We start from the raw sequence: 15,857 nt of genomic DNA on the forward strand, positions 1-15,857 counted from the left end.
CAATTGAGAAAACATTTGAAAATAAAGTAATAGTATAATAGTGAGTTAATTATTTTCCTTCCATGTACTCATCATTATTCTCTAAGCAGGTAAAACATGCACCTGGTATAACACTGAAATAATTAACATGTTTTCAGTGAAAAGTAAGAACTTAGTTCATTTTAAAATATAAAGAAAAAGAAAACTTGCTCATTACAGCCCAATGAATACCATCTTTCAAAATGTTAAATTCTATTTAATGGAACAGTCCTGATATTTTGGGTCACTAAAACAGTACATACAGATGGCTATTTAGTATTCTTCTTGTATGCAGTAACACTGCTCTTGCTCTGGCTTTCTTCTCATGTGCATGATAAATCAGGATATGACATTTCTTTTTCAATCAAGAGAAAATTAATACATACTATCATACATTAATACATTGACCAATATGCCCTAATTTTCTTCTCATATCCCTGAATAAATACATGGAATTCCTACTCTAAAAAGTATGGCTGATCTTAGTATTTACCGTAAATCCCTAAAATAAGGGTCAATCTTACTGTAACATTTGGACATTAAAATTAGGACAAATTAAAATTAGGACAAAATGACTCTCAAAGGCAGTCTTGAAAAGGGGGGACCAAAAGAATTTTAAAAAGGGAAATGTGCAGCCTGAAGGAGTGTGAGGAAACAGTGGAAGCCACCTCCTCTCTCTAGCACAGAGGTTCCCTGGAGATAATGCCCATTTTATCCCTGAAAAAAGGCCTGAAAGTGGTCATAGGTGGCAACTGCCTCCATCTGCCATTCACTTAAGGACTACAAACATTTACAATTTCCCTCTGGGTAAGGAAATAAGACATGATAGTAAAAATAGGAATTTAATAAACATTTGTCTATCTATAGTGGGCATTTTCTGTATCGTTTATTTTGAAAATTGAGTAATTAAACTATTTAAGATTTGGGAACTTGGACAAATAAAGATCAATTATTCCTGTCATAGGTATTTATGTATAATAGACTTTGAGAACACCAACAATCCCCTGGGTTTTTTTTTTTTAAGACTTTCATTCGAGATACCTGAAGTGATGTGATGTGTTTATTATAAAAAAGAACAGTTCACATACCAGGACTTCTTGAATCTCTCAAGCAGGTAGGAGATTCCATATGAAGCAGGGCTTCAGCAGCTTCAATTGTCTTATCTGTACAGTGTGCATTACTGCTATGAACTGATGCTTCCACTGCAAGGGAATTTAGTTCTATTCAATAAAAATGCACTGAACACATTACTAAATTAAAACACATTATGGTGTAAGAGATAAATATAAATTAACTCTCACATGAATAACTCTAATATAAAGTCATTGATATGTATTAGTCTATATAACTTATTTACGGAAATAATTTTAAAACCAAAACAATTTAGTATCTATATGAATGCTGAATATAAACCAACTATTGAGATTGATTAGAAATTTCTTTATCCAAAGGAAAACAAAGACAAACCCTTGAAATTTGAACCCTGTATCAATTTTAGGCCAAAACTAACTTGGGGGAGGCAGCAGGGCAGGGAGGGATGGTTGTAGATTAACAATCCTATCTGGTCAATTACAATTCTGATATACTGCTACTAAAATCAGGGGTTTAATACCTAGCAGAATCAGTCAGAAACACATATTACTAAATTCATTTAACGAATTAGTTCAATTCTTAGACTGTCCTGGGTGAGTGCATCTTTAGTACCAGAGAAACTTAGGAATTTTCTTCACAATAGCCTGCTTTCTTCAGGATCTCACTAGATTTTACCTAGGTTTTATCCTAGGAAATTTAAAAAGTGGGGGGAAGAAAAACAGAGTGCGCGTTTCTACAGTTCCCACCTCCCCCCACCATGAAATCTTTGCTAATTCTACTACCTTCTGCAACTCTCTTCTAGCACTCTGTTGATTAAATTATTTGTGAAACAGTAAAGTATGCAGCAGTGGTCTGGGTGTCCAGGCCTAATCAATAGCTTGGGCTCCAGTCCCTGCCCCTGCCACTTATAAGTTCTGTTACCCTAAGCCAGCAAATTAATTTCTTGTAAGGCTTAGTTTCCTTTTTCACCAAACAGGAGTATTACTTACCTTATACAGTTGTGAGAATTAAGTGCAGTGATTCCCTTAAAAACCTTAAACAATGCCTGATATATAGATAAGAATTTCAATAAATGGTGATAATTTCTTATCACTCCTATAAAATTATAAGCTCCTTGAGATGAGGGAGGGTTATCTTAATTCATTGATACATGTTACAATTCCTAACATAGACTTTTCATATAGTAGGCATCCAAGTATTTCTTTTATGCACTGAAGTAAAGGACAATCCACTGACTTTATAGAAAAAGTGGCAATTCAAGCACCCTAATGATATACTAATGATACACTAATTTCATATCCTGACTTACAATACCGAATATTCTACTTGGTAAGAGATTCTGAAACATGAATATGTAACAGTTTCTAACATGATAGATTTTTCTCAAGATGTCCTCTAATGGAACTAAAAGGAAGTATTTGTACAAATTTCATAAAACCACATTACAAATCCACAAGTTCCACACTTTAAAGATAGGTATCTTTTAAAACTGTTTCTAGTAACCATTTAATTGAAAAAAAATTTTTTTACTCAGTCTCAAAATTCACCAACTGCTAAAGCCTCAGCTTTAAACACACCAGTCATTTGGAGAGCATTTATAAAAAAATCCAGTGACTGTTTTACCACCTGTTGCACATCATCCACACTCTCAACCAAGGTACCAAGTCTCTCCAGTTGCTCTTTCCATTTATGGAAATCTGCTCAAAGCTAAACAGTTCCAGAGAGGCAGCCAAACCTCTAAGTAAATCTATCTTTAGGTGACCCTGCTTACTCTTATCTGCAGCTTCACTAAAGCAAAGGATTCAATCAGTCCTTCGAACTCAACTTTAAGAAATTTACTCTTAGTAAGTATAAAATATATTACCATTCTCAAGTATTTTTTTCCAAAGTACCTCCCTACAATACCCATATGCACTAAAGAACCTTGGGAAGCAGATTCTCAGGTTTTTAGGAACTTCATTCTCTTTGAAGTCTGCCTGTATTGCAATTTAGCTGTTGTCTTAGGTGCTATTAATAAACCATCCGGGGTAAAGTAATTCATTATGTAATTTTATTAAGACACATCCTAAAAATTCTACCATATTAAAATCAGTGATTTGGGTATTTGATAATAATACAGCAATAAGATTTTACTACTTTTTTTAATGTTTCAAGTCATAAAACAAAATTTGCCAGAGTTACATATTATACTGCCGTTAGTTCTTATGTAGTTTGAGGTACATTTTCAAAACCACGATTTCATGTTGGTCATGTCAGTGAAAATTTTCTTGCTTATATTTCTGACATCAGCCTCCCCTTTTCCCTTAAATTCAAAATATTTTCCTAAAATATTTCACATTTACAGAGTAAAACAAAATACATACAAATTTAAGAAGAATATTTAATTACTTATACTTTAAATTTAGAGAGTATCAAAAATGCATAAATTCTCTATGCATTATCAATCCAATAATACTCTATGTACAATCAACAAATGCTTGTTGAGGACTTACCATATGCCAGACGCTGTACTATAAACTTGAGATACAAATTTGAATAGATCTCTGGCCTTGTGAAGTTTACACTAATAGTACAGAGTATCAAAACATAAATGGAAATAAAATATTTCAAAACCAAATAAAGATGGCAAAATAATTTAAAGTTACTCTAAATTAAGAGCTTGTTAAGGAGAGCATTTGTTTCCTTCTTTTTTTCTTTGATGCTTAATAACTTTACTTTTTGTCAATTTTATTTACTAACTAAAATAACTCCAAGCATATTTTTTCAAAAAATGAATACCTGAGAGCTCACACTTAGATCAATTTATAATAATGTACTTACGACAGTTCCCAAGAATACTTCACCCGTTTTCTTAAAAGTGAGCACTATCTCCTGTTACTTTTGTTAACATAAGCCATCAAGCAGTTTTTGTTAAAAGGAATTTAAGAAATATTTCTCCCTTCCGAGTTTACGTGATTTTTAAAAACTTTTCAAACTATTTTGTTCAGATCAATAATTCAAATACAATTAATACCAAATTTTGCACAACTAAAGAATAAGAATTTAACAGTGTTGTGCAATCAAAGCAAGCAAGGGCTGAAAATTCCTTAACTCTACTTAAAACTTGATTTACTGGTGTCTTTCTATGCCTGCGTAGGAAACTTATTGGAGGGGGATTAAAAAGCAACTCGTTTAAAATTAGAAACAATGAAGTTGAAAGTAATCTGACAGGTATCATCTTCTAGAGCAGTTGGCTGGTCAGTACGCCTTGAAGAAATAAATTTCTAAACTATTTTGATTTTAATCAGTGTCAGAAAACTAAATTTGCCTATGCCTTCCTTTACTTTTATAAGAGTCTTCTTGTTCCATTTCCAGCTTTCTAATCAACTGATGTTTGTATAGTAGACTATTCCAGACTCACTCAACAGCTGTTACTAAATACCAAACTTGGTAATTAAGTCTGTCAAGAGACATACCTCTCAGCTTTGCAGAAGAGAATGCTGGCAATGGATCTAGTTCATAACAATGTTCTTAAAAGTCAAAAATAAAAATTAATAGCAATTTAATTTGAGAGCAATGGAAAAAAATCAGAAAACACTTCATTAGGTGATAGTGGTAGTCCCCTGCAAGCAAGACCATAAACTAATATTACAAGGGCATCACTCAGCTACCGCACCTGACTCACCACAGCTTATCCTCTAATGCCCCAAGGCTGTAACAGTAATAGGTGAGTGAAGAACACAAATGAACACAATGAAAAGGGGGAAAGGTCTAGGACACTCCATCTTTACTTGTTCCCCTTTGACTTTCTAATCAATAAAGCTGCTTTATAGGGTTTAAAAAGGGAAAGAGTATAAAATTATTTTAAGTAGAGCTGTCAAATAAAAATACATCAAGAGCCATATATAGTTTTTTAATTTCCAGTAGTCACATTAGGAAAAGTAAGCAGAAGATGAAGTTAGTACCTTTCACTTAACCCAGTATATCCCAAACACTGTCATTTCAACATGTAAACAACATTAAGTTTTTCACTGCTTCAGTTTTTACATTTAAATTAATTAAATGTTTTAAAAATTAAAAATTCAGTTTATCAGCTACATTTCAAGTACTTAACTGTCACATGTGGCTAGTGACTATGGTTCTGAAAAGTATAGATTAATTTAAACTAATTCAGCTATTCTCAAACTTTTTTGGTGAAAGACCCTTTTACACTCAAATTATTGAAGATCACAAAGAGATTTTGCTTATTTAAGTCCTATGTTAAGATATTTATCCTATTTGCAATTAAAACTAAGAAAACTAATATTTTTAAGAAAAATAACTTTTCTAAAACGAAGAAAAATTTAAACAGTAGTTTTACATTTTTTTGCAAACACATGGTAAAAAACAGTTAGGTTCTCATACTTGCTTCTTCATTCAATCTGTTACATATCAATTCATGCAGTCACTAGAAACCTCCTCTGAACACTTGAGAAAATGAAAAGGCAAATAATGTCTTAGTGTTGCTATGAAAAAAATTTTGATTTCCCAGATCCCCTGAAAGGGTCTTGGGCACTCCCAGAATCCTCCATATCAGAGATTTTAGTTTTTAAGAACTGCAGCTGTAATTTACTATCAAGTGTAAATAATAAACCCAAATTCTATCCTCATTTTTCTCTAAGTTTCAGCTTCTAAACATAAACATCAGTGTGTAGATGAAAAATTATGATCCATTTTGGTATGTACAACAGTATTTTGCCCACTTACTTACAAAGATTTTTTAAGCTTTTCATAAATATTTCTTTGCATCCCTTTGAACATTTATGCTATAACACAAAAAGTTTAAATAATTATTAAGAACAGTCTCCTGCCTGCCCCTAACTAAATTTGTCTCTAAAGGAAACTGATGTTTAATTATCCTGAATGACTAATTACATACTGATGTTACTCTTTAAATCAATTTTCACATGAATTTTAGTACTAATGCTGCAATAAATTTTGAAGAGCAATTTCTTAAACACATTTTAAAATAGTTTTTTTAAAAAATTACTGCTGTTCTTCCAGTTTTATTTCAACACATGCTTCACCTTTTCACATCCTGCTAATTTTTTTCAAATTGATGATCTTTTCAAGATTGATACTAGATATTCCAACTTACAGTAAATTAGAAAAAAGATTTTCAAGTTCAAATTTCATGAACTTTGCAAACTAGACAGATTTGTTCTGTCCGTGAAAATACTTCTGCGAAATATCCAGAAAAATTTTCCCCTTGCATTCAATAATTGCATTAAAACAGAACAAAATTTCTAATTACCCTATTTTTACATTCTCCACTTTTTCAATAAAAAAAAAGGAAAAAAAGTCAAGGCAAGTATACTTAAGACAGAATATTTTAAACTGAAAATCTTAAAAAAAAAAAACAAAACCCAGATCATATTACACAACATTTCTGCATAACTATTAACTAACATTCATTTTTCCTATAGATATTCATTTTCCTATAATAAGCTATATATATTAGAAATGAGCCTAAATTATTAAATTATATCATAATCTTATCCAATATATAAATATGGCCTCAAGTTCCAATTTAACACAAAGATTGGCTAAAAGAAATTAACCTCCCCTTTACATAATGACCTTAAGACATATTCACTCACATGGTGTAAAGAAATCCAAGAAAAAAAAGAACCTTCTCTTCATTAAATTTAGTATTTCTGAGCCACCTATAATCTTAGAGCTTTAAAAGTTATTAGGTATGACTGAAGTATTGTGCTGTACACCAGAAACTGACACAACATTGTAAACTGACTATACTTCAATAAAAATGTATTTTTAAAAAATGTAACTTAAAGAAAACAATGCAGCATGCATGCATGCATACATACATAAGAGTTATTAGAGACCACCCAGTCAATCCTGTCCTTTTACAGAAAATGAAGCCTTAAAGAGCTAGTTTAGTGACACATAAAGATCCTTATCTCCTGACTTCAGGGTCAAGGCTTTCTCATACATCATACTGCCAGCGAAAGTTTTAAAAAGTATGTCAAGTTTTTATCACAAACAAAAAGTTTGTATGTTAAAATGAAAGTGATTTTTAATAAACACTCATTTTAATCTTTACTCCAACTTCTGACAGCATTAATGTTGATAACTAAAGCTGAAGTTGATAAGTCTCTAGAGGAGGAAAATAAAAGCAAAAATACATCCTCTAGCATCTTAACACATAACAGTAATGATAACACTAAGTGCTTTATACTTACTTAGAAACAAGTTATGCTAACAATATTCAACTTAAAGTTCATCTCCTCTAGTTCTCCTTAGTATCAGTCATTCTACACTAATTATCAACCCATTATAGCAATCACTGTAGTTATATTAACATTTATGTCCATTTTACAAATACAAATCTTACAAACATTACTCTCCCAACATCACTGGAAACTGGCAGCAATAAAAATTTAGACCTATGATTCTTCATTTTCTGGACCATCTTTCCTCCTCAACTTTTAACTCACTGAGTAAACCTTGGGTAAATTAGCAAACCTGTCTCAAATTTCCTTCTAAAATAGGGCTTGTAAAGAAGCTTCAGATTACATGAACAAGATTAAAGAAATAATTTACTGTAGCCTGTCTATATGCATCCACTCCAAGCAAAGAATCTACAGGTCACATTCAGTTTGGATAATTCCAAAAATACCTTCTATTGGCAAAACTAAGCCCTCTTACATCTACAGTATTTTGCAAAATTCTAACTGCATAGACTATTCTAAGGTTCTGACAACCACTGGGAACATTTCTGGAAATATATATGCTCAACACTACCGACCCAAACAATTAGAAGTATTGTTAGTACCAGTAATATAAAGCCAAAAATTCCATCCCTTAATTCATGTTATATTAATGGGCTGAACATACACAAAGGGACTAAGTTCTCATTGTACTCTGCCTCTTTTTCACTAAAATTTAAGTTCTTGCTCTGACCAGAAAGTAACTGTCAAATGTATTTTAACCACTACTTAATAAACTGTGACTTTTCTTTGGAACCTTTGAAACGTAATATTATATTTTACAGAGTAAAAGGTCGTTACTCATTATGTGCTATACGATATATATGGTTGTATTTATTCAGACTTTAAAGTTATGTTAAAAATACCTGTGTTCATGATTTCTCCCAATCGAATTAAATCACAGGGTTTCACCAACCAAACCACTAACTTCCCTACCTAAAAACAATGGATGGGAAACAGAGAGTAAGATAGATCTTTCACATTACTCTTCGGTGAATATTTCCCATTTTCCAATTCCCAACGATGGCGACTGTGACATAGAACCCAGGGAAAGAAACGTTTACGCTTACTGCAGTAAGCAAACAGTATTCAAGCACTGCTACGCCGATTCAAGGCCCTCACTGCGCTGTCTGCTATTAAGTAAAGCTGCTTTTTCTATGTAACTTAAGTCCGTGCCCTTCCGCTGCAGCAGTGGCGCTGCACATCCCCCACCCCCGCGGCCACTTCCGTGTTTACACTCCTCTTCCCTCCAATTCCATGCGTACATTGTCAGCTTCACTCCCGCCCAATCTTCATTGGCCCAGCGCGGGCTCGGAGACCCGCCCCCAGAAACCAACGTTCTTATTTGGAACATCTCAGCGAGCAGATTGGAACCAGAGGCCTGTCAATCCCGTCCGTTCTGTCCTCTCCGAGGCGCTTCCGCTATGGTGGGAGGCTTGGGGGGAGGGGAAAAGGGGGCAATTCCGTGCTGAGACTTCCCTAGGGCCAAGACTCTCTCCCGCCCGCCCTACTCCTCCACCTTCACCCACTGTTTACAAAAATAAACGTTCTTCTCTGACGCCCCAACGCTCCAGGTCAGAGGTGCAAAATATATCCCGTGTCCTTCCCAATATCCCCCCCACAAAAAACAACCCACGAGGGAAGGGGCATAAACCTACTTCTTCACAGCCGCCCACTAAATGAGGAAAGGGAGGCGGGCCCCTGAGAGAACCACTACCCCGGGCGGCTCCACATTATTAAGTGACCCTTTCCAGAACCGTTACTCCTGAGACCGCACAAGGTGTGGATGTGAAGAGGAGGGTCAGAGCATTTTTTTTTGGCGGGTATCGGTCTACCGGACATGGCCCGGGGCTACCTCGTCCACGAGGAAGTCGAGGATTTGTGGACCAAGTCTGAAAGGAGAACGGGGCGGGGGTGGCGAGCGTCCACCGGAGAAGCCCGCCGCCCCCGACCGCGAGCAGTAGCGGCCTCTCCGGCCAGACAGCGTGGCAGGCGCAGCCGGTAGACAACAGCCTCACTCACTTCCTGGTTCCTCAGCAACTGGGGTGAAGCGCACAACTCGTCCGCCCCCGAGTCCCCAACTTAACTGCGGCTCGGTTCCCCAGCACCCGCTGCCAGAGCTCCGCCCGGCAGCTGCTGCCGCTGCTCCACAAACCCACCCAGAAGCGACAGCGCCAGATTCGAGGCAGGTTACTCTCCAAGGTGATCACTTCCTGATTCGTCGCCTCCATTACTTCATTCACTACCCCCCTTTCCCCCGGCCGCCCCAGGGACTGAGGTGGACACCGTACCCCCTGCACTGACCGCTACAGGGAAGTCTCCCCGCTTTCTGTGCACCCCCTCGCCTGCTGCACCGATGCACAGGAGCAAAGTTCCCCTGTCCTTACCAGCCCGGATGAGCAGATCCAGCTGGTTCGTGGGTCCCTCATGCAGAGACGTCGCCATGTTTATCCCGGGGCTGGAGCTGCTGCTTCACATTGACTTACACCGTGAGCAGCGGCGGTAGGGGAGGAGGCGGAACCCGCGGCCGGAGACACACGCCGTGCGGCCGACACACACTCACGCACTCGCACACACTCAGACGCCCGGATCCTTGCGCGTCCTCCGACAGGAAGCCGAGGCCGGCCCGCCTCCTGCCGCCGGGCTGAGAAACCCCACCACCTAACGGCAGGGGCGGCGGCGGCGGCCGCCTCAGCTGGCAACGCGATCCTTCCGCCCCGCGCCCAGACAGGAAGTCCCGGACGCCCGCCCCGGGGAGCGGCCGCGGCCCGCGGCGGGAGGGACACCTGAGGCTGGAAGTCGTCCCGGGAGCCGCGGCTAAGACAAGGCCCCTCGGCAGGAAGAGGCACATTTCACGCTCTGCGGAAGAAAAGTCTGCAATTGTCCCCACGCTAGAAAAGAGCCATTAGTCAAATGTTCTTTCTGGAGGAGATCAAATGCCTAGTCCCGCGGCTGTAAATAAAGGTGGTTATTTAACTCGTTTTGGCCGTTTACTTCAAAGAGCTGTACTTTAAAACAATACCAACCAAAAGAGTCATACCTACAAAATGCAAAAGCTTTACTTGGACAAAATAAGGAGCTTCCAACTACTCAAAGACCGACTTCGTCTTTTTCCCTCTACAGAAGTGTTGTTAAAGAGCACACTAAACAGGTGTTCATTAGCAAATAACAACATGCCAGCCTCTGAGAGATTGGATTATCCCTCCCCAATGTGCCAGTCATGAAATTTCTGTACCCTCTTGCATTTCTATTTAGTTCATTTGGAAACAAACGTATTCATTTATATTGTCATCTACTTTTAAACATCTTTTTGATAAAACTATCCTTATTGCATATAATGTACATATTAAAATAGAAGTGGGGGATAACTGTCATTTAGTGACTATAAACTTACTGACAACACAGGAAATCAAACCAATAAAATGACTCAGATGAAGCTTCATTCAAACAAAAAGTACTCCACTGGCTTCAGAATTTTATACACACACACACACACACACACTAATTGTATATAACTGAATATATATAATTTAATATATATAGCTGAATCACTTTGCTGTACATCTGAAACTAAAAGACCATTGTAAATCAACTACATTTCAATTTAAAATTTTTTTAATTAAAAAAAAAATTTAAAACAAAATGTTGCCCTGAAGTCGTTTCTACACAAAATTTATGTAAAACTATGCCTCCTATAGAGTAAGTGCTCAGTATTTGCTGAATAAACACAAAAAAGACTTGGTAGTTACAAATTCTAAATTACAAGGTGTAATTTTTATGATCTAAATTGAATGAACTGTGCTGATAACTAGAGAAAAATTTTTTCCCAGTGATAATATTAATTTAGTATCATTTTATAAAAGTTTGTCCAACATGTCAGTGTGACTTCAGAATAGATTTACATAGCCTCTGACTGGGGTTTTTTGATTTCTGTTTTTTGTGTTTTCCATTTTATTCTCTTGGTCATTTCCCCTAACCCTACCACCATGATCCCCACCTTCCCCAAAAAGAACCTATATGCCATTTCCAAAGTACAGCTCCCCTTAAACTTATATAAGGACCTCTTTTTTGCATTAGGTAAACTTGCCACTTATTGGACAAAAAGAAAATATATGACTGGTAGCTTTTATTTTTTATTTCTAGTCAATTTAAAATAAGGGCCATCCATTGATTGGAAGCATCTTAAACTGAGACGGTTTCCAGGTGGGGGGATGATAACAGGAACACTAAGGGGCTAACTGCTAGCTTTAGGCAGATCATTGAAATTGTTAACAAATCTGAATTTCCACTCCTATCAACTAACAGATTTTCATGTATTGTATTTAAAAGGGAAGAGAGTAATGTAAGCCAAAGATTTATTTTTTTCTGGAGATGACAGATTTAACTTGGCTCAAAAAGGAGCACCCTTCTCAATACAAGAGTCAGTATGAAGCCTGATAGGTAACTTTCACCTAATTTGCTTCTTGAGATATATCTTAAGAAGTGAATACTGTCTGTGTATTTTATTTTCTGTACATCTTGATTATATGGATTCATGTCAGCCTTGTATTTTAAGTTCCAAGAGAATAAAAGCTGTATCTACTCCTGCATAATACTTCACAATATATACACATACATATTTATACATGTGTGTATTTTATATATATATAAAATATGGAATTAATGCAGAAAGACAGGAAGATATGTCTATATATTTAAAACTTACAGAAACACAATTCCCTGGGGTTTAATGCAATTCTGCCTTGCTTCTGTAACTTTATTCTCAAAAGCCACCAATACTTTTTAGAGACCAATAACACTATAATGGGAATAGCAAAGTAAGGTGAGGCTGCTGCTGGAAATATAAACTGGTACAAACTTTCAAGAAAGCAATGCGGCATTATTAATCAAGAGTCTAAAAGAGGTTAATATATTCTGATCCAAGAATTTATTTCCAGAGCCTAGCCTAAGGAAATAATCAAGAAATTCAATGGATTGTTTCATTAAAAAAAAGTCTGAAGAATTTTTAACATGGTAAAATATTCAAAATATAAATGTGGCAGGATTAATATATGTATTATTTCTTCCACACAATATGACTCATACCATGTAGTTAATGTGAATATATGTGTGTATATATACACACATTCACACACATCTGCATTTCTCAAGTCTTCAAGATTAAGCAGTGCATTCATAAGCAGAATTAAAAAACTGAGTAAGAATACGTAGGTTAGCATGGTAGATACTTCAGAGCAATTTCAAAGTAATTGCCGTATTCTAGTAAGAAAAAAAAGTAATAGCAAATTCTTATTAAAATAAAAGCACTATGCAAAGTGTTCTACCTTCATTTTCCCCCCACTTATTCCTCTCTATATTCCTGTGAAATAGATATTACTATTGCACTCATTTTATAGATAAGGAATCTTGACCAAGGTCATAGAGTTCATGGGACACAGGGCCAGGATTTGAACCCATGAACTGACTCTAGAGTCCTTACTCTCAAACAACTCCTCAAGCACCAAGGTAATAAGACCTGTTTATCTATTTGATGTATTTAGTACCTACTGATTTTCTTTTCTGAAAATTCTTTTATACTCCTTGCTTCAAGAGGTGGAATCAAATTCCTCTCTTCCTTTGACTTAAATGACTCACTTTTAATAAACAGAATAAAGCTGAAGTGATGGTGTGCAACTTAAGAAACTGTCTCTTGATCTCTTCCTTTTGGGTCACACTCTGAGAGAAAGCCAACCACCATGTCATGAGTACTCAAGAAACTCTGTGGAGAGGACCATTAGGTAAGGAACAGTGGCATCCTGCCAACAGTCATGTGACTAAACTATCTAGGACACAGACCCTCTGCCAGAATCAAGCCTTCAGATGACTCTGGCCTCATGAAAGATCCTGAGTTAGAATCATGCAAGTAAGCCAGTCCCTAATCCTTAACCTCAAAAACTGGGCAATATAATGTTTGTTGTTTTAAGCTGCTAAATTTGGGGTATTTTGTTAATCAGCAAAAGATCATTAATACAGAAGGAAGGAGCAGTTTAAACTCCCAACTTGTCACATGTCACAGCTTGGATAAAGAAAGAAAAGGGAAAAGTTTACAAATGATCTCTAACTTTCAACTACAGAGTCCTGAGCAGTTCTTTCCATTTCTTTTTGAATGTATCGTCTGAGTATCAGTTCTTTTATCCTCCAACCTCTCCATTTTGAAAATAAATCTTTAAAATACAATCATTATCATAAAGTCTAATATAACCAAAAATAATTAGATATCCTTGGCTATTTGAATGATTTTATGGTCCTGTAGTAACCAAGATGGAAAAAATTCTTGAGAGACAGGTAAATATACAATTGTTTCCAATACCATATAGGGTTTAAATGCTTTTACTTTTAGCTTATCCTGGGGATTTTCTTTGTATTTTTCTTTATCTAGTATACAGAATCATAAAATGTTATGGTTGGAAAGGAGCCTACAGCCCACATCACCTAGAGGTTTTCAAAACATAAAGAACCTGAACATCATGACTGCTTTTTCTTTTTTTTAATATTTCTTTACTATTGTATTATTTAATTATTTTATTTTGATGGGGGGAGGTAATTAGGTTTATTTCTTTTTAGAGGAAGGACTGTGATTGAACCCAGGACCTTGTGCATGCTAAGCATGCACTTTACCACTTGAGCCATACCCTCCCCTCCATGACTGCTTTTCCTGACTAGCATAAATTAGATATATCACACTTTAAAACCAAATATATAACTGTGTGCTCTAACAAATACAATACCAAAGGCAACAGGCTTTAACGTTTTTTTTTTAAATGATGGGTAGGAATCAAAGGGAGACATTCTATTCATTTAATGTTTTCTTCCTATAATTTGGGAGAAGAATAACAATTTCCTATTTTAGTAATAACAGCTCTTTAACCACCAATGGTAGAGTTATTTGAGAACTACCAGTTTAATCCAGTGCCCTCATTTTACACATCAGGAAACTGAGGCTCCAAGAAGTTAAATAATTTGAGCAAAGTTACACAGTATCTTATGATTTCAAGGTCAAAACTTCTACGAAACAATCTTCTATAAAACTTAGAAGCTGCAAAATGGATGAAAAGTTAAATCCATTTTACTATTACTATATTTATAAATTATAAACTATAAAGGGGTTGATGGTTTGTGTTTTAATGTCAAAAGCTAAAGCAATGGTTAAGTGTCTTTCTGAGAAACTATGAAAAAAATGGGAAAAACTTTTGAGCAGTGAATGGTGGGATAACAATAAGAGGTCAAGCAAGTCTTCTGATACAGCCAAACTAACAATGAAATTCAAAGCTGGAGTGTGGTATGTTGGACATGTTTAGGGAAATAAAACGGGTCATGAAAACTAAGCTCTAAGTAAATTAGGTCTATCAAGGACAAGCTGGAATCAAGTAAAGCTTGGTTCATCAATCCTGGAAGATAGCCAATAGACACAGGAGTGAAATTCTATATATTTACACAGAGAAAGGATGGTTTATTTCATATGTCTTATACTACTGCTTAATTCTCTATTTTTGGTCTTTTTACATTACTGATTTGTTTTATTTAATAGTCAGGTTTTATAAAATATTATTAAAATGAAGATGTTTGAACCCATAGTCACATATTCACTCATTTATTCAACAAATAATTATTCAGCACTTACTTCAAGTAAGTTTCTGTTGTAGGCATCCATTACTACACCTAGTACAACTGAATTATGTAACAAAAGAGAAAAATTAAGGCTTCTCAATTCATACAGAACTCCCACCAAAGGTAGAATTCTTAGACAGTATGATATACAAAACTGCTTATACATGAAATTAGAGAGTAGTAGTGAATGGGTATAAGCTACATTTTGCACTACCACCCAGCAAAGTTAAATTATTTACATGTACAAAAGCGTTCATAAGGCATGAATTTTTAATACTGGGTTCACAAAAGCAAAATTTTGTTAACAAAATGTGCATTTTTCTGAGGAAAACGACCATGGCTATTTTCAGATTCTCAAAGAGGTCCATGACTCCCAAAAGTTATTTTATCATAAATGACCATGCCATATGCATTTATAGACCATGAAAACCTGATAATGAGTAAGGATCCAGCATGTACCATTTTTGAAACTGATGATTTGGCTTAGGTTCATGTTTTCTGCATTTTACTTTGGTTATTCCTGGACCAGACTCTCCCTGAGTTTGATTCTTCACTGTATGGTTAATACTAGGCAAAACACTGCTTCTAATTCTTAGCAGTCACTCCAAAAGGACTGTCACCTGATTCTTATAGCTAGTCTTTTCTAATGGATGTTTAGAAAGTTGTCTTCAAAAAGCATTTATTAAGCACACATATGTGCATGACACCCTGCAAAGTGAGTTGAAATGGTTAATGATCTCTCTATTTTAAATAATATTTATGACAGCTGATTTCAAGAGCTTGGGTTCTTTATTATCATTAGAGAATGTACAGTATCTTGAATACTCTGGAGATTTTTTTCAATTCCTGTGA

The 15,857-nt window shown here is 35.8% G+C and overlaps 1 protein-coding gene across 21 annotated transcripts in view; it reads right to left on the minus strand.

Annotated features, from left to right (window-relative positions):
- ELF2 (E74 like ETS transcription factor 2) overlaps positions 1 to 15,857 on the minus strand; it is an 87,662-nt gene that overhangs the window by 14,391 nt on the left and 57,414 nt on the right. For 15 of the 21 annotated variants that reach the window (XM_032463669.1, XM_032463647.1, XM_032463666.1 and 12 more), the window contains one exon: positions 1,107 to 1,220. In XM_032463669.1, coding sequence (XP_032319560.1) covers positions 1,107 to 1,220 — 114 coding nt within the window. Of the gene's footprint in view, positions 1 to 1,106; positions 1,221 to 9,745; positions 9,954 to 15,857 lie in introns of those variants that run through there. The other 6 variants (XM_006192443.3, XM_014565820.2, XM_006192444.3 and 3 more) reach the window with 5 other exon arrangements.

Source organism: Camelus ferus, chromosome 2 (assembly GCF_009834535.1).
Source record: "Camelus ferus isolate YT-003-E chromosome 2, BCGSAC_Cfer_1.0, whole genome shotgun sequence".
Classification (NCBI taxonomy): domain Eukaryota; kingdom Metazoa; phylum Chordata; class Mammalia; order Artiodactyla; family Camelidae; genus Camelus; species Camelus ferus.